At 45.0% G+C, this 19,143-nt stretch overlaps 1 protein-coding gene across 1 annotated transcript in view; it reads right to left on the reverse strand.

Annotated features, from left to right (window-relative positions):
• The window catches only part of RUNX1 (runt-related transcription factor 1), a 190,050-nt gene extending 171,752 nt beyond the window's left edge, over positions 1-18,298 (reverse strand). The window contains exon 1 of the mRNA XM_009891359.1: positions 18,161-18,298. Coding sequence (XP_009889661.1) covers positions 18,161-18,298 — 138 coding nt within the window. The remainder of the gene's footprint in view (positions 1-18,160) is intronic.
• Between the last annotated feature and the right edge of the window lie 845 nt (positions 18,299-19,143).

The raw sequence follows: 19,143 nt of genomic DNA on the forward strand, positions 1-19,143 counted from the left end.
TTTTGGCGGGCTGCCTTCCGCCCGCATCCCACTGGAGAGAGCGCCCATCCACGGGAGCGGCGGGGTGCCGGCGGGAGCCGCTGCTTGTTGTGACACAGCAGCTGGGACCAGCCTTCCGCATTCCCCAGCCCCGCTTATTAATACGAATAACTCATGACTCATGCCGACACCGCCAGCGAGGCCGGGAAACTGTAGTCTGTAACTATAAAGAGTTATGAAGTGCTGCTCGCTGGCAGCTTCCCGGCCAAGCTGGACGAGCGACGGATGGGCTTTGTGCACCTTGTCATCCGCAGGGGTGCAGCCCTGCTGCATAAAGGGCTTGAGCGGCCAGAGGGCTTGCCTGGAAAGGGGAAAAGTTCAGCTGTAGCATGAGCTATTTAGGAAGGTCATTACGAGGAAGCGGACAAGTTTCTTGTGCCAGTCCCTGGCTCACTCGTATGAATAACCCATGACTAAACCATTAGCTCCACGGGGGGTTGTAGGAACATTAGAAAGAGCCTCTGAGCGCTCTTGGTCACTGGTGAAAAAAGACAGATTGCTGGGTGAAGCCTTTCAATCCCCCCCCTCAGCCTTTACAGGACTGCTTTATTTCTCTAAGGGTGACTGCAGCTGATAATTCGCAGTCATCTGAGACCTGCGTGGCACCAACAGAAACTCTGAGTTTATCCACACCGCTTCTTTTCCCGAGGCACGTGAGTTGCAGCTAACTTTCAGTAGGTTTCTAAGCTTTTTTCTGACTTCTCCCCGGTGAACGTGCCTTTGCCCAGCCTGACGGTGTAGCGTAAGTGAGACAGCATCACGCTCTGCTGGCTGTACGCACCAGCTTGCTGCTCACTCCCCGCACTTCAGCCTGTAATATGTGTCGTATGCTGTTGGCTGTCAATTTTCATGGCAGTGGCTCAAAAAGTCCTAATTCTGCCAAAAAGGATCGAAAAGGGCTCGTGCTACTGCTATTGTATCTGCAGTAATTCACGTGAGTTATTCTAGCCCACTTTGATTTATGGAGAGAAAATTCACAAGCATGCATTGGCTGTTTGAACAGCTTAAATGAGTCCTTGTTATAATCTCTTTAACGGACTGATAAGTAACGAGACGGTATTTCTGCAAGCTCAGATATTAGCTTCAATGAGAACACCTCAAAGAAAACTGAAGTGGGAAAAAGCATGTACTACAAGAATGTCCCCAGATACTCTCTAGACATGCATTTTCTTAAGTATGGGAAAGTAAAAAGTATATTTAGAAAGTCTGAATGGCACTTACCTCTCAAGAAGTGCTGGTAAGAAGGAAGTGACTCAAATATGCTGTTTGAAGCCATTGTTTCCTCTTTAAAACTCACTCTCTCTTTACAGTGAAGGAATATATGATTTCTTCTACCTTGGGGAGTGAAAAATGAAGCATGGTCATTGCTACCACCCTCCTCCCAGCCATCACGCTGTTTTATCCCGGCACCTCAGGAGCAGCACAAAGTAGATTATAAGGTTCTTTTGCTAAAAGAACTCCGAAATTGTTTCTTAAAAAGAAAAAAAAATAGCGGATCGGTTGTGGTTGATGATGCTTACCACTCTACGAAACTCTGTGGTTTGCAGTCAAAACGATTCGCCCTGCCTGCTGACCAATATCCCGGACCCGCTCTTGTGTGACTGCCTCTGTACCCAACTTGTGGTTCTGTGGTTGTTTATGAGGCCCAAAGAAGTGTTTCACACAACCAAAATTACAAATTTAACTGTTCCCCTTTCCAGAACCTGCCTCCATTGGTCCCTTTGCGTCACGTGACCTGAGTGATGTCGACTTTCTTTTTTTTTTTTTTTAACTTTCTGAAGTCATGCCCTACCCACTCCACCTGCCCTCCCCGGGGCTGCGGGAGGCAGCAATGGAGTCTGCTGAGGGAGGGAAAAGCAAAATGACTCACCGTCCCTGATGCTACAAATGGTCTTGCTGAGTTAGTTCAACTCCGCTTGTTTTGTTGTTTGTGGTTTTTGGAACTATAGATTATTTTGATAGAGATTTCATTGCTGCTTATTCAATAGTAATTCAAACCCGGGTATTAGTCTGCTGCTAAGGCAGGATATGCAAGGCATCCTGTAAAACATTAGGAATTAGCTGTAGGAAAGACCACTGGCTGGGGAAAAGACACTGTGAAGAGTGGGGTTTTTTCAAAAAAAATAAAAGAAAAAAAAAAAGAAACTGTCAGGGGAGACAGAAAAAGCCCCAACATTATTTTGAACCTGTATGATGGCACCCTCTAAGGAGTGCTGGAAGGTCACTCATCTCTGAGCCCACAGGAAACTTTTGCAAGTTACTTCCATAAGGTTGAATCCAGTAGTTCTTGCTTAGCACAATTCCTGTTCCCAGAAGAGGATCCCTATCCAAGAGAAAACCTGAGTAAAATGCTCAAGATTTAGCTCGGCATGTCTTGAGGTGATAACAAGTCTGTCCTGTCTGAAAATCTTCCCTTTCCTTCTCCCTCCCCAAAAGAAGAAAAAAAAAAAAGAAAAAAAGAAAAAAAGAAAAGGTGTTCAACCTAATAATCAGTTGGCGGTTCTGGCTCTGGCTGTGGCAATGCAAAAAGGGGGAATAAAGTCACTTACTACAGCACAAAGAAGTGGCTGCTGTGCCACCTCGTCTCTCCTTTTCCTCTCTTCTGAACAGTAGGCAGCAGCCCTTCCCCAACTCGCTGCAAACCAGAGGACTCCTCACACCTGTACAGCCCGGGATTCAGCGTGCTGAAACCCATGAAACCTTTGCCAAGAAACCCGTGGCGAGAAAAGGATGGCACTGACAGCAGGACTGAAGCAGAATGAGACTTTCCCTGCATCCTCTGAGCGACTACCACCAGGAAAGAGCTCCCTTGGAAGAAAGGCAAGAAGACTTTGCAATATTATCAGAAATACTGGTAGGTGGAGCACAAATACGTAGCAACACACAGTTCCTCCCGCAAGGAACTCATAGTCAACCCCCCTGGCAGGCAGATACCGCTTGTGCAGGCTGATGCCAGACTTCTGTGGGGCTCTGCAGAAACACCTCCCGCATTGAGGAGCAGGGATCCCCAGACAAAATTAGGTGCTTAATGCGTTTGGATTTTTCTGCTTGTTGCAACTGGAAGTAAAATGCCTTTTCCTGAGACTGGCTGCGTTTCTACTGCAAATGCATTCTACCTGAGCATCCCAGCTTCCTTTTAGTGTTAGCAGGGAGCTGCATGTGCTTGTGTGGTAGGTTTTCCTTAGAAAAATTCAATCTGCTGAAACAGAAGCTTCTCACGATGCAAAAGGATGTGGCAGTTCTAGCGACACATATTACCTAGGAAATCGGGAAATTTTCCCAAATTAATTTCCAGAAAAAAGCAGAGCAATTCTGAGCAGCAAGAGCAGGAAGGCTAGGACACTTCGCTACCGTGCTCTGAGCCTGGCTCAAACCCCTGCTGTGCTTGAATCAGACCAGTAACTCAAAGCTTGGCTTTTTCGCTTACTGTCTCTTCCAGAGCCTACCACAACCAGACCAACTTTTTGGCTGGTCTGGGATAAACCTCTCCCCGCTCCCAGACCTGGACTCTTTCCACTCCCAAGTCAATAATTCAACAAGCATCCGTCAAAGATGAAACCTGACAGCGACGCCGACTCCCTTAGGGTGCTTGCCTGGGAGGTGGGATGCTCCCCGGGGGATAGGACATCCTGCTTCCCTGCCCCGGGGGGGAGGGTGGGATGCGTGCCCTCAGGTGGGATGCATGCCCCCGGGTGGGATGCATGCCCCCAGGCGGGTGCTGCGGGGCCAGGGCCGGCAGAGGGAGCTCGGGCTGGCGGGACGAGCCTGCAGCCCGAGGAGCAATGTTCCCGCAGAAGGGGAGAAAGCCCGAAAGCTGGAGTCTCCGGCAATGTGGCTGAACTGGGAGTGAATGTCTGCTCCAATTTTTCCTTGACTGCCTATGCGCTTGGGTTGTGCCATATGGTATGAGGTGGCTGGAAGTCAAGCAACCAGCCAGCACATAAGCTAATTTCAGCTTTACTTTCTCAGGGTAACTGCCCCAGAAATCTAATTGTACAAGTTTAACTTGGCTGGTCAGAGAGCAGACCTGGGACCTTATGGCTCGTTCACCTGAGTGTGAGCCAAGTACCCAAATTTCAGACAAATCTGTCGGCATGTAAAAAGAGATTTTTAAATCAGGGACACAGAAATGATACGTAATGTGCTGAGTTACCTGTCACTATATATCTGCTCTGTCCCAAAAGGCAAGATGCATTTTAAAGATTTTAAGTGATAACAGAGGTTTGAGATGAGCTAATAGGAACATACTTCAGTGGGCCTGAGGAACCAGGCTGCTGCAGGGGTGGGCAAGCTCACTGCTGTGACAGGGGAAATCGGATCCCCTTATTTCTGACCCGTTGTCCTGGCATCTGGTAAAGAGACTCTTCCTGCAGGAGCTCTAGTCCCTGGCGGCTTCAGAAGGCAGCAGCGATCGCAGCCTTAAATTGCTATTTGTGCTGTGTTTTATTTCTCTTTTTCTAGTTCTCAAGGGGCTGGGGCAGGAGAGCTGCCAGGGCTGGGACAGACACCCAGACAGCCAGAGCATGTGCCATGAGCATCCGCAGAGCTTCGGGCAGCGCCCGGCAGCACAGCGTGCCAGCACACTGTGAATGTCATAGAATCATAGAATGTCAGCGATGTTAATACCTTCACCTCAGTCATCTGCCACGAAGGCAGTGGCATAGCTATGCTATGTGACAAGCAACAGTTGGGCTGGTTTTGTCATCTCATAGCAAGGGCAGATGATGCAAGGGAAAAGCCTGAGTGTTTCGACATGTAAGCTGCCGCTCCGGTCTCTGCTCTGCCAACAGTCAGCTGCAAATAGTACAGGGGAATATGCTTTATTAAGGTCTAACCACCTTGAATTTTCAAGGAAAGGACTGTGCTCTGTGGGTCTGTGTTACACTCAAGCAGGAGGATGGACGACTGTTTTCCCAGGCCAGCACTACACCCATCAGAGAAGCCGTGAACCCTAAAAAAGTGGGCAAGAGTTGCTGGCAACGCTGAATGCACCACGGTGCCATTTTATGCCGGGTGCACATCAGCTGTTCCTGGAGCCCCACAATAAATCTATGTCAAAATGTACTGTTAGTGTAGCTGGCACTGCCCAGAGGAAAGGAATAAACTGGATCATTTTACAATTCATGCCCCAATGAAGGCATCCAAATGTTGCTACATGAGCTGTGCCATCATTAATGCCAGTCTCTTTTTTTTTTTTTTAAAGCTGTCCTGCAGTTACTGTAAACAGAGGCCCTTAGAAAACTCATGTGACTGGTACTTAGACATCCTTTGCTTTCTAATGAATAAGATGTAAGATAATGGTTAACCTTCAGGGAGTAATATCAGTCTTAGATCTAGAAGCTGACACATCATGAAACAAATTAACAAGCGACCACATGACAAGGGAAAGATCAAATTATTGTGTCAGTAGTCATTTGTCTAATTTGGTGTATGGGGTAGGACTCAAAGATTTAGGGGTACTGAGGAATCAGCTTCCTGCATTAGTACTGCAGGGCATGGCCCTGTTGGCTGGGGTTGTTGGCTGGAGCATGACATTCAGTAAACACGCCTTGACACTAGGCATGTATGTACTCTGAAGTCTTGGTCAACAGATCCCATTTGGAATCTCATAAGGTTGTCAAAATTTGGAAAAAAAACACCACCACCCCTTCCCCGAAACTCTCAACAGAAGTCCATTTTTTTAAGCCAAATACTTAAGGTCTCAACAGTAGGAATGATAAATTAGCACAGGGAAAGCTCTGAGCACCCAGATTTATCAGTCTCTACATCTAAATTGTCTTTTTCCCATCACAGAGCACAGTAATCACCCGACCCCACCAAGGTATGCCCCAGAGGCCAGCCCCCGTGCAGGCTGCAAAATCCCTCAAGCTACTGAGAGGCCCAAACCAGAATGATTTAGGGATTATTTGGGCCTCTCTCAGGAGGTGTTGGGAGGTCAGGTTTACAGTTTGAGGTTTGACACAACAATGTAGGGAGGCGCGTAGTCTCTCCATCTGCCCTACGAGTGACCGGCTATACATAAACAAAGGCTTCCTTCCCTCCACTGATAGCAGCCTCTCCATTTTCACCGTCCTTTCAACTTAGACTGGCTTTAATCCCTTGAGATCTTCCAGACAGACACCATACAGTCTCAATGCAGCAGGATGTGTTCGAACCTGGGGCATAATCTACGTGTTTGATGCACTCCGCTGCTCTGCTCCATCCCAAGCAGAGCCTGGACTTAGCAGTGTGGAGGGCATGGTGCGCCCGGCCAGCCTCAGACAAAGCGGGTTGGGTTCAAACACAAGCAGGGATGTACAAGTGCTAGGTGGACCGAGGAGAGCTGGAGCAGGAGAATACCAGGAGGACAAAAAATCTCTTTGAGGCTAGCGAGCCTCCAAATCTTGCTCACTCCAGCTTAGGCAAAGGCCCTAGTCAGCCAAGGCACACCACACTGCTCTTCATAGCATCCTCCCACCAATGCCCAACCTACCCAAAAGAACCATGGCCTAGGTTCTCCCTGTCACAACTTTGCATCCTGAGGCTTTTGGCACAGATCTTGCAGAGAGGAAACTCAGAGGAGGTTAGAAGCTGCCTGTGTGTTTTGCTCAATACGTAATTTGTATTTTCCCTCAACGCTCTCCCTTGCTTCCTGCTTTTCTGGAAGCCAAAGTGAAAGCTTCAGGCTTCCAAGAGCTGCACAAGTCTCCCTCTATCCAGCAGTGCCAGAAAGAGACCTCACATTTTCAGCCTTTCTAAAAGAAAAAACTGCCAGCTGCCAACCTAAACCCTCGCCGTGTGTCAAAAGTGACGGCTCTTGAATGGCAGCATTAGAAACCTTGAGTCTGAACCACTTATTGAGTTAGTGCTGAGAGTCTGGGAATGTCACGGGCCTGGCAGTCCTGCAAAATCACGGTGGAATTGCAAAGCATGACTTACAGAACAGCAAACTGGTGTTCTAGTAAGCTGGAGCTGCTGGCACTTGTGTGCCATCAGCAGGGAGCTCTGCTTTACAGTGGCGTCTCACAACCTTGTGAATGAGGTGTTACAGTTATGAAAATAACAATTAAAGGAAATGCGGAGGAGAAAATTCACCAGAAGGTACCATTTCAGAGGAACTGGACCTGCCTGAGAATTGTGGCTGTCAGTCAGCACAGCAGAGCATGGAAACATTTTAAAACAACACCTGAACGTTTCACTCCGGCAGTTTCAAAATAAAATGCTTTAAGTTTTCATTTCAAAATTGACCCAGATTAAATAACTCAGGTTAAAAAAGAAGGACTGACTTAAATGAACTGTTTCCTTCTGGTCTTCCTGTTTTGCAGCCATACCAAAAATGCTACATCAGTGCTGCTGCAGAGTGCTCTGGTACAGAAACCTGACCAGTATCACAAAAGGACTTTCAGTCCTTTTTCTCCCTGGATACAAGAGCTGCTTTATTTATATCCAATAGCTTATTTTCAGTAATAGAGTTTGGAGGGTTTTTCATCAGCCTTTTGTTGGTGGATCAAAATGAGTCAAATGTTTGTGGCCGGTGAGGGAAAAGGTAGAAAAGTGGGAAATATAGGAATAATAACAAACTTGCAGACAAGGGGAAACAGACCAGCCCCAATTCAGATCTGTCCTGCACGTCCCTAAACTCTGTGAAAATCAGCGATGTGCTTCTCCATGGGGACAGATACAGTCCTGTCTAATTAGAGGTGATGCACACTGATGTAAACAAGCAACTCCCCACCCTATTGACTTTTTTCTTTTTTTCTCACCTATCGAGGAGTAAATTCCAGCCAGAGTCCCACCTTACCCACCCATTGATAAGTGCCACCACTTGACACTGTCTCAATATCAGCACTAGCAAAACCCCATTTGGATGAAAATAGAGAAACAGCTAGAGGTAGCGAAATAATATCCTGACACTAACCAGGGGCAAGATTTGAACTTTGATTAAATATGTAAAGACTGAATTGGAACTTCTTTCAGTAAAGTCACAAAGCAAACACAGTGAAACAGGTAATACGTGTTTACATTACTTCATGTGAGTTGTTTTACTGGAATCAATGGGATTACTCATGAGTGGGGCAAAGTTTTTGCAGGGTTTGCTCTCTGTTTTGTTTCGTGTTTTTAGGTACACCAGTAAGACAGTCTACATATTTTAATGAGCTATTTTTCCACTGATTACTTTTTAGGATGTACTTGGTGATATTTTTCAAAGCAGCTCATTGTTTTCCAATAAATGTAGAAAATGAGAAATTAAATATCTACTTAATAAGAGGTAGCTACTTTAGAAAGAGAAGTGATCCAGGTAATTTCATGATAAAACTTCAAATTACTCATCTGCTACTTCTCTCTGGGCTTAGAGAATAGTGCTCGGCATCTGTATTTCACAAGGGATTGTAGCAAAACTACCTTACTCTGTATGATTGCTCAGAAAAGTCTTCAACATTTATGACAGGGCTTTCTTACTGTAAGAATATCAGCACGTGGCAAGTGATGGATATGTTAAATCTGAAGTTCATAGCAGGTTCTCAGGGAAGGTTGCTGTTTTCATGGCACTTTTCCCAGTACAGTGCCATGACATAAGTTGGCTCTGGGTGAACTAGCTGGAGGCCCGGGACTTACACCTGGTTACTGCCCTCTACCAAAATAGTCTGCGACTGCCTCTGGTCCAATCCGTAATGAAAGATGGATGGATGCTCACCCAGTGCAGCCCCTGTAAACAGCAAACAAATTCCCGGAGTAGATTTTTCAAAAGCTGTACAAAGGATTCAGGTACCCAGCTGCTCAATGACCCTGGCTGAAAAAGGCCTACCAAATCTCTTTATATGCCTTTAATAAAAGTCACTCCTAACAAGCTTTAACTGTTAAAGAAAAAAAAGATAAAAGAAAGATAAAAGAAAGAGTGATCAAATGGGTAGTTTACCTCATTTTTGCATGCTGAATTTACTTGCCTTTTCTTCCATATGCGCTCCTCATGGCACTGTCTGGGTTTTTTTCCCCCTTTCTTCAACATTAAATGCTTGGATGTCTTAATTGCTGGCTTGGAGATGTGCTAAGTTGAGGTGGAGGGCAGGTGCAATTTGGGCACATCCTGCAAAACAACGTCTGAGTTTCTCTAGTTGTCAACCACAGCACATCCCCACGATTACATCTGCTACAAACATCCTGGTGGGCCATGTCAGGGCAATGGCTGGGGAAAAAAATGTCCCAAACCCATACCCTCTTTTGATTACTGTAAAATTTGTTGTGGCTGAGAGTACCTGTATCTTATGACCTTCGCCTACAGGCCAGAAAACAGCCCCTGCACGTGTGTGTCTGTTCAGTGACAGGCATGACTGGGTTTGATCCAGCCCCCACTGAAAGTGATGGAAGACTTTCCTAAACAGCCAGTGGCTGCTGCACTGGATGCGTTTTTGTGATAAGAAAAATCTCTTGAGCAGGCAAAGAATGCATTTGTTTTCCCAGAGACTACAGTCTTCCCGTCCACGAAGCATCCGCACCTTTACTCATATAACAGATGAAAGGGCTGAAAGCAAGACGGGGTGTAGTCAGGTTGCTCCATAAAGAAGAGCTTCAGTCTTGCTTTTTGTGTAGATCATCCTATATTGGGCCACTATTTCACCCAATATCGGTATATCTGATAAGGCAAGTGTGCTGGTGGTGCCATAATTACATGCTGTTTCTCTTAGTCTTTAAAAAAATGTGTTAAGTGTATGCATGTTTGTCAGTGGGATGAGGTACCCTGTAGAAAATTAACCATAATGTGACTTTCACTTAGGCTTTGCCCCTAAAGGAAAGAAGTGCTGGTGAATCATAGAATTGGAGTGTGATTTGATGAGAGGCCCAGCCATTAGCAATAGAGTGCTGTTCACATCGCTTAATAAGCTTGTCATGTGTTGGCCAACCTACAAAGTTGCAATGACAGCTGTACAAGATTCCCTGTAGCCTGAAGGTAGTGCATAGCAATAAAAAGGCAGACACCAGAATGGGAGGGAAACTTGCAAATGAAAAGTCTTCATTCTGTTTTTACAAGCACTGAATCATGTTCAACCCTCTCTGTTAAATTTTACTCTCTGTTCAGTAGCTAAATACAGAGAAATGCCACGGTTTCAGTAAAATTGCATTGTTATAAGCTTAGAGTTACCGAGATCAAAAATTCACCTTTATATCTGGAAAGTTTTATGCAGTAATCCTAGAAATTATGAGGAAAGCCTTCCCTGAAATACCATACCAGAAGCCGCTTACCCCAGGCTGCAAGCACATACATAAAAAGATCATACCACAACACAAAAAGCAGTGATATGCAAAGCTGCTTTTTGTGTTGACAGAGGTTTAATGCTGTGAACTTAGTACACCTGTAGGAAAAAAAGAACAACTCCCTTCAGTTTGGGAGGGAAAGTGATCTTATTGAAATAATCCTTCGGCTGGAAAGTCTTCTGTAGATTTAGTGGTGAAAATCGTTGGTAGCAGCTAGTGATTTCCCATACTCCCACCACGAGTCCATGGAAAAATTTGGCAATAGAAGGTTCTTTCTGAAAATTATGTTCCCTTAATTTGGTTCATAGAAGCTACCAGAAAACAGAGGCATTCTGAACCACTAGCAGCTTCTGAAATTCTTGGTCATAGTGTATACTCACCTATCAATTTTTTTTTACGTCCCTGTTCCCAGACTTTTGATGCCCAATAGCGTCAAAATATAAGTCATGGCAACAATGTATGCTTTCCTAGTAACTCATGCACATATTTCTATTGCATAAGTAGCTCCTCCTGGTTTAGATTCAGTGAACATTCAAGGCAATTAGGGAAAGTTGGTGCAGGTTTCCATTTTGCTGGAGGGATTATGATGTCTCCCAGCCTGCCAGGACCTAACTGAAAAAAGTGATGTGGAACAAAGACCTGGAATGAAAGATGGGATCCCCGGGGAAGAAATCTTTCCAAATCCTGCTGCAATCAGTAGCTTGACCAGTGGAAACTTTTGGATATCCTGGAGCTCTGTTTTCCTTTGATCCACATTTGCCAACCATATCCTGGGCTGCGTCAAAAGATCGTGGCCAGCAGGTTGAGGGAGGTGATTCTGCCCCTCTAGCCTGCTCTGGTAAGACCCCACTTGGAGTACTGTGTCCAGCTCTGAGGCCCCCAACATAAGAAGGACATGGACCTGTTGGAGTTGGTCCAGAGGAGGGCCACAAAGATGATCAGAGGGCTGGAGCGCCTCTCCTATGAGGAGAGGCTGAGAGAGTTGAGGCTGTTCAGCCCCGAGAAGAGAAGGCTCCCAGGAGACCTTATTGTGGCCTTTCAGTACTTAAAGGGGGCTTATAAGAAAGATGGTGACAAACTATTTAGCGGGGCCTGTTGCAAGAGGACAAGCAGTCATGGTTTTAAACTAAAAGAGCGTAGATTTAGACTTGATATAAACAAGAAATTTTTTACAATGATGGTGGTGAAACACTGGAACAGATTTCCCAGAGAGGCTGCAGATGCCCCATCCCTAGGAATATTCAAGGTCAGGCTGGATGGGGCTTTGAGCAACCTGATCTGGTTGAAGATGTCCCTGCTCGTTCCAGGGGGCTTGGAATAGATGACATCTAAATGTCCCTTCCAACACAAATTATTCCATGATTCTACTCACCATCAACAGTATTTTTAGAGAGTGATCTTGCTCTTTCCAGAAGCAAATCTCTCAAAGCAAACTGGAATTGTCACCTTTCTGGGCCAATTTGCCAGTGGATCAATGATAAAATACATTTACCTGTCAGTTCATATGAAAAAATGACCCCGCAATGTAACTGAACAGCCCTTAGCCGGAGGTGTCGGGGTGTGTGCTTGAGAAACTGCAGTGAATCGGGCTGGGATGTCTTTCCCAGACAGAACTTCTGAATGCTACTTGCTGCCTGTTCATCTCTGAAAACATACAATGAAGCAGTGTTCAAAGGTGCTTTTTCCCTGGCAAAGTCTCATGCCAAGCGCCCTCAAGGGAAAGCATTTGGGGAATCCTTGGATCTCCTCTGATTGCAACAGCCCAGCACATCAAGCTTCAGAACAGACCACACAGATGGATAAAATGCCAACAGAAGGAAACCCATGAAAGGAGACTGCTTACTGAGATATCAGCAAAAATCACTGTTTCAAACATCTGACAGCTTGCTCCTATGCCTACTGGAGTCAATGGAAAGAATGCCATTGGAAAGGAGCCCCTGGTTTTTGAACCGTAGTCTTAAAATAAGCACATTTTGTTTAGGTTTATTTATTTTGTCTTTAAGAGCTGGCAATGGCTTATTTGCTTAAAGCTAGCTATGTAGTTTGTGCGATTGTACGCAGCTTCAGGCATGCTGGGACTGCAAATTAATCCCCTCACAGAGCTGTCCTGCTAGGAGAGTATATTGCATGTCCTTTATTTTGCTCTGCCCCTTTAAGAAACAGAACTATCTCCTTATCTGTACATTAATCTGACTTTAAGATCTTATGACTTCGAACACTGCTAAGAAGAAAAGAAGTGTTAAGGTGCATGTTCAAGGGAAGGGAGCCTTTTCTGCCTTCTGGTGAATCCTAGGACCGCCACTGAGAGCGGTTGCAGCTTATTTCGATTCCTTTAAAATCTGAAGAGTGGCTGTCACTCGGTTTGATTTCATTTCTTCCTCTGTGGAGTCTGAGAAGGGGTAATGCGTCAGTTAATCAGGAGCACAGCAGCTCTTACGTGTTATTTCCTCTTGGGCCCCTTTAGGGCAGTTAATGAGAAACCACTGAGAAGTTATGTCTGAACAACCTCTTTCTTGCTGGCGGTATTAGAAATCTTCTATTTACCCAGGCAGGCCAAGGAGAGGGCACTCTCTGGATGTGGCAGAGTCGGTAGTATAGTAGCTAAGCTTCCCTTCTGAGCTCTTTGAAAGCTCTTCCCTGTACCCATCACAAAGCTTTGCCTACAGAGTCCATCCCACCCGGCTTAGCCGTGGTTGGCCTTTAATATCTGATATGCTCCACCGAAGTTACATAGTTATAAATTTACATGTGTCTTTTATTTATTCTTGTCCAGCAAGTAAAAAGCTTGCTGTGGAAACCTATCACTGTTCAGGAGTCTGACAACAGAAGCTGCTCTGGAGGTGGTACCCACTTCAGGTAGGGGACCTCTCATGTTCCTAACCACTTTCAAGCTCCTGGAACAGTTTAAGAGCTCCAGATGCATATGAAGGTATGACTTTATGAGATGGAGACTACCTACATATATTCTGCCCAAAAGCCACACTGCTTTAGGAGGAGACCATGACAGAGTGGTTAGTGATGCCTTCTGATCTGCACGTGACAGAGTCCAGAAAAAAGTGTCAAGACGTAGAAATGTGCGCTCATGCACCTGCAAGAGGTGACAGGAGGGGGACAGCAGAGACACAGAGATCAAGGAATGCACCTCAGAGCCAGACTAGGTAAAGGATTAAAAAAGGAAGCATATCAGTGAGGTGGCAGTGATGTATTTCTGTAACTGATTATTCCTGGAGCCTGCATTGCCAGCCTCTGGGGGTTATGCACTCTACAACTGTTTAGCAAGTTTTTGCTACTGATCTGAATAGTTTACAATTTAAACGGTATATAAGACATTACTGATCCTCCCCTCAGGCGTGGACAATGACACAGAAAGTGGCAGCAATTTGCTGAGGAAGCCTGCAAGACGGCAGAGAGCTCAACATCAAAGCGGCTAAACTCTACTCCAGCTGCTCAGAGAATAAACCAGCTTTCTAGAGCTTGACTCTTTATGGCTGAACGGGCCAAATATATGCCAGCTCTTTTCCTTTAAATTTGCTTTCTGTGCCTGCTCTTAATAAATACCTGAGTTTGTTTTCTTTTCTATTTAGACCTTTTGAGACTCTTATGACTTTAAGCTAAAGGGCACTTCAATTCTGTCTTCTTCCAAAAGGCGGTACAGGATGAGCTGGTGCACATCCTTGAAGATCAGATGTGAAGGGCGATGAAAATCCTTCCTCAGTTCCCGGGCAGCCAGCACAGTGAAGAACGACTACAAACAGAAGTTCCCCCCAAATGCAAATCGATCTGTGGCACTACAAAGTAGAAGGAAATGACTGTAAAAGACTGGAATTGTATCTATTAATTTACTTTTGTTTACTTGTACAAAGTAGGTTGTTTCTTTATTCCCTTTTATTCCGTTTCAAGCCAGAGAATAAATTTGCTGCGAGGTTGAACATATGAGCCATTGAAAAAAGCCCTCATACCTAACAAAACACAACTGTACCTTATACACGCATGCAAAATGGAGATATCCCATTAGTTTAGCTTCATTTTTCTTTTGTTCAGACATTTTTGTGGCATTCACTGGAAAGGCAGCTGTGGTATGGGAGGTACAGTAAATGCTAATTAAATAGAATATTAAAACAATCTGCATCAAAGTTGAATAGAAGTGATCAACAAGGATAGATTTCCTTCTGTATTACTTAGGAACTTCATGCCTTTCTATATCATTTGGTAATAATGCATAATGCATGTCCTTTATGTGGTATTGAAATGTTATGCCACAGACAATGACATAACATCATAAGAAAAACCTCAAATAGCATTTCCAGAGGGTAGCAGTTAGCCAGTTATGTCTTGATATCAGAGCCTGGACAGCAGCCCTGAAATTGTCTAAGTTGAGGAATATGTGAAAAAAACCACTTTGGTCAGTATCCTAAATAAAAGTCAATATTCATTTATATATTTTTAATCAGTTATGGTCTGCTTTAAGTTACCTGCTCAGCCTACCTACTCTGGCACTGTTCAACATTAGTCATCAGATGAGAATGACTTTCCTGGGAACAGTGGTGTGGTTTTAGCAAGTCTGCACTCACTTCTACGTCAGTGCAGGAAAGATATTTTTGTCCCTTCTAAACCCTTTAAGCAACACGTGCAAATTGATGACTCTATCAGATACATTCAGACTCCCTGTATTTAATGATGGAAAGAAGGAAGAAGGGATTTTTCACAGGGTTAAACCGTACCAGATGCCTGGCTGCAATCACAGTTGTGTGGAGATTGTACGCAAGTGCACGTGTGTGTTGAACAAGCAGTAATCGAACACTCGCCCTCCAAGGAAGGAGCCAGTCTGCTGTCTACTGGCGAGGGAAACCAGATAACAGACCCCAGGGAAACCACAGGGTTTATTACATCTTTCATGTAAGTCTTCATGGAAATGGTCAGCTACACGGAGCTGGCTTACACAGTCCTGATGTTGACAGGGAGGCAAACGTTCAAGCTTACATAAAAAAGAACTGCAAGAAGTAATAGTGCCAGGGAATGGCTGGTGCGGAAGACTTGACCTCTACATCATATCTGTATCAGGGAGGTTTACCTCAAATTAGTACTAGTCTGGCCTATACGCTGAGTGGGGCCAGAGCACATCTTGCATTTTAGTTTCATCTGAAAGTCGTCCTGTTCATGTGTCCTGTGAGTGTTCCATGGTGTGAGCCACAGCTCTGCTGGGGGACACAGGCAGGAGGTTTGTTTCAAAAGCACGCTCTTGATTCACCCCAAAGTACCAATGGGGATGTGCCCTTGGGCATTTCAACATCATCTACACTGTATGGAATTAAACCCTAGGATAGTTTGGCAACTGGCTGGAGCTATCCCAGGGTTGTTAGCAACTACCCTTGTCAACCTGAGGTAACAGATAAGATCCCAGAAGACCATAAAAGAGGGAAGCCAGCTCCAGGATCCCTGATGCTTTCCTGGTCCATTTGGTGATGAGCAGGTAGAAGGCAAGATGGAGTGGAGGAACAGCTAACAAGGACAAAGATGACAAGCTTCAGGTGTGATCCCCCTTTATTAACTCCTTGGGAAAGGAAAGACGCAGCACTCCTCCTGATGCTACTGTAACAGAGGAAACCACAAACACTTTGGAAGACAGATCTAAAATCCTAAAAGATCTTGACCCAATGAGAAATACTGTGAATAAAGAGGGTGCAATTCAGTCAATGCAAGTTCAAGGTCATATATTTAGCAATAACCAGATGCACAAATACTGTGGAGAAACACTGGCTCAGCAGAAGTTCTGCAGAGGAAGATGTGGGGCCTGTAGTCCACATAGTGCAAACATGTTATGTGGCTACAGAAAAAGCAAGCACTGAGTGTCATGGGCAAGTGACACAAGATAGTCTTTCTGTTAGAGTTGGTACTTACGAAACCCTAGCGGGAGCACGTATGCCCTCCACAGTTCACCATAGCTCAAGAATGTGCGCAAACTGGAGAGACCAATGGATACATCCTTGAAAAATGTAGTCTGTAGGACAGATTCAGATGGCGTTGTTTCCCAGTCTCTCAAGGGAGAGATGATACTTGTCCTCAAACCTGTCACAGGCTCACAAGTAGGAAGGAAGAAAGTCATGCTCTGTATTCACCGTAGATAGACAGGAGTGATGGTTTTCAACTGCTGGTAGGGACACTTAGGCTAAACACAAGGAAAAACTTTCTACAGCTTAGGATAATGAAGAACTAAAATAAACTGTCTAGGGAGGCTGCAAACTCACCACCACTGGAAGTATTCAAGAGCAGGAAAAACAGGAATGCTTGAAATACTGGTCCTGCCCATTGATATAGCTGGTCCTGCTTATATTTTAGAGATGGAAGTGATGACCTCCTTGGTATCTTCCAACATGTTGGCTCTATGTTTCTATCAGGAAAAACAAGCTAGCCAGCCATTTTGTCCACTTAGCCAGTCTGTGTCGTTGGCCAACCTACACCCAGGAAACAGTTACCATGACTGGGTGTCCTGGATTCAAGAAAAAAAGGGTCATTCTCCACTTTTGGACTGCAGTTCTTGCTTTGGTGTTAGTACCATATCTGAAATCTTCAGATATCACAAGAGAGCCACCAAAAGCCACAGGACAGGCTTCGAAGCATGCCTGGAGAGAAAAATCTTTTAAAGCCATCCTCCATCATGATGCAAGAAAAATAAATCATTGACTGTTCTTTGAAAAAATAATAATATTTTCTTCATAATGTGTTGCTTCCAGTGGGACATAAAATGCTGTTACTTCTACCACAGGGACACAAAACATGAAATGCTGTATAAGCTACGTAGCATTGAAAAAAAAAAAAAAAAGAAGAAGAAATAAAAATGTGAATTGCAAGCTGCCTGTGCCTTAGAAAGAGCAACTCACTGTGTTCAGAGTAATGGTTATGCTTGCATCTCTCAGCTATTGCAGGATATTCCTGCCAAGGTGTAGCAACTCAGAAGGAGCCTTTGATAATCTAATCTCTCTCCTTCTCTGCCCACCACAGTCTTGCAAATTCACACTGTGTGGTGTAATTTAATTGCTCCTACAGCAGCATCCACCTCCGCAAGCACCTGGCACGACATCTTGCCACAGTATTTTATCCATTTAATTTGTCTACTGTATCCATTTGATTTTTATTCATCTCCACTCAATGCTCACAAGATCTTCAAAGGGGAAAAAGCTTGATGTGAATGATTTCTACAAACTGCAGCTCAGGCAATAGTTTGGAAAAGGCCAACAGTATGCCTGTATTCATGGGTCCAAGTCAGATGCAAACAGTAACATATCAGCAGATCTGACATGTGAAGAATAAGGGTCGAAAGAGCTTAATGGATAGATCCTAGCGGCAATTTTTCATGACATTTTTGCACGTTTATTTTCTTCTTACAGAGGAGGATCTGGCCTTTTCAAAGGTTGCATTTAGGGCATGGTATTCTTGTATTGAGTTGTATTTAGCCTGACGTGACAAGCAGTGCACTCACTCCTCAAAAGAGAGGCAAACCAAACACTCCCTGTTGTAAAAAATGAATTCATATGTAAGGAAAGTCCATTGCCAAATAGAAAAACTTCCTGATGAGCATCTGCACACAGAGTCTGTGTGACAAGCTGGATGCTTCCGTGAGACAAGAGGAGCATGCAGGCTGTTGTACCCCTGATAGCAATGACTGTTCTTTCCTCTCACCTGGCAATGCCAAAGTCCCTTGATCCTGTAGGAACCGAGTCAGGCTCTTTCTAGGAACCGAACAAATGGCAGCAAACTGTGCCCACAAGTTATTTTCCTCCTTCCCCCCTCTCCACTTTCCCCCTTCCCTTTGCTCCCCCCTAGGTGCTGTGTTTCCGCTGCGGTCCATGGGCACAGGCTGCGCTCCTGCCTCTTGCCACCTCGCATCACTTACCTCTCCCCAGGCACTAACCTTCAGAACCTGGTGGGAAGGAAAGGGCAGGGCTACACGCATCCCTCCGCGGCACCGCCAGCTCCGCAGCTGTGCCAGAGACTGTGTTGGGATGTAAGCAGCAACCGGCTTTTCCGACATGACACGCAGCCACGCTGGCTACAGCCGCACGAGGCTGGGAAGGGTAGAGCTATCCCTTTTTTCATTAAGCGTATTTATAAACACACAGTACACAAGCATTTTTCCTTTCTTCACAGTGACGGATGATTATATGTCTATGAAATGTTTTCATTTATTTGGCGCCAGAGTAATCAAAATCAGTTGAAACTGTGGCGATGAAGGGAAGGAAAACAAGTAGGCGTGGGATTGACTGTGCCTCTCGCTCCCTGGGCCGTCCAAGGGTAGTAGCTGGCAAAAGTGCACCCCTTGCAGATGAACATCTTATTCAGCTGGTAATTGTTCCCAGTCGCGCTCATGGCCTCTGTCCATTAAGGATGTAGCCCTGCATAACTTTAAAAGCATTTGACTCTGCTCTGGAAACACTGTGGGAGCGTCTGAGCCAGCATGTGCGTGACTCTGCTTAGGCAGAAGAGAACTGGTCCCAGAAAACCTTTGTGAATGAAATTTTCATGCTTTCATGTCTGCCCCAGTGCAGATTCTGGGTCAGTCCTTCTGATCTCAAACATCCGGTTTAAACGGGTGTTTTCCACTACATAGATACAAAAATATTTCCATTATAAGCCTGTAATGGCTTTGCCTAGGCAAGCAAGGGGGATAAGGTAGGACAAGGGAGTTTAGGAGACTGTGTCAAAGACGCCAATGTAAAAAGAAAAAAACCACCTCAGGAACAAAAATAACCCACCCAAGTTTCTCTGCTTGTCAGTTAAAAAAACAACAACATTGTATGTTCACCTTCTTAAAACCAGATGGTAAAGATTTCAGAGATGATGTTTTTGTTTGCATTTCTCCCCTTTTCCTTCCCTACA

Source organism: Charadrius vociferus, unplaced genomic scaffold (assembly GCF_000708025.1).
Source record: "Charadrius vociferus isolate BGI_N301 unplaced genomic scaffold, ASM70802v2 scaffold298, whole genome shotgun sequence".
Taxonomy (NCBI): domain Eukaryota; kingdom Metazoa; phylum Chordata; class Aves; order Charadriiformes; family Charadriidae; genus Charadrius; species Charadrius vociferus.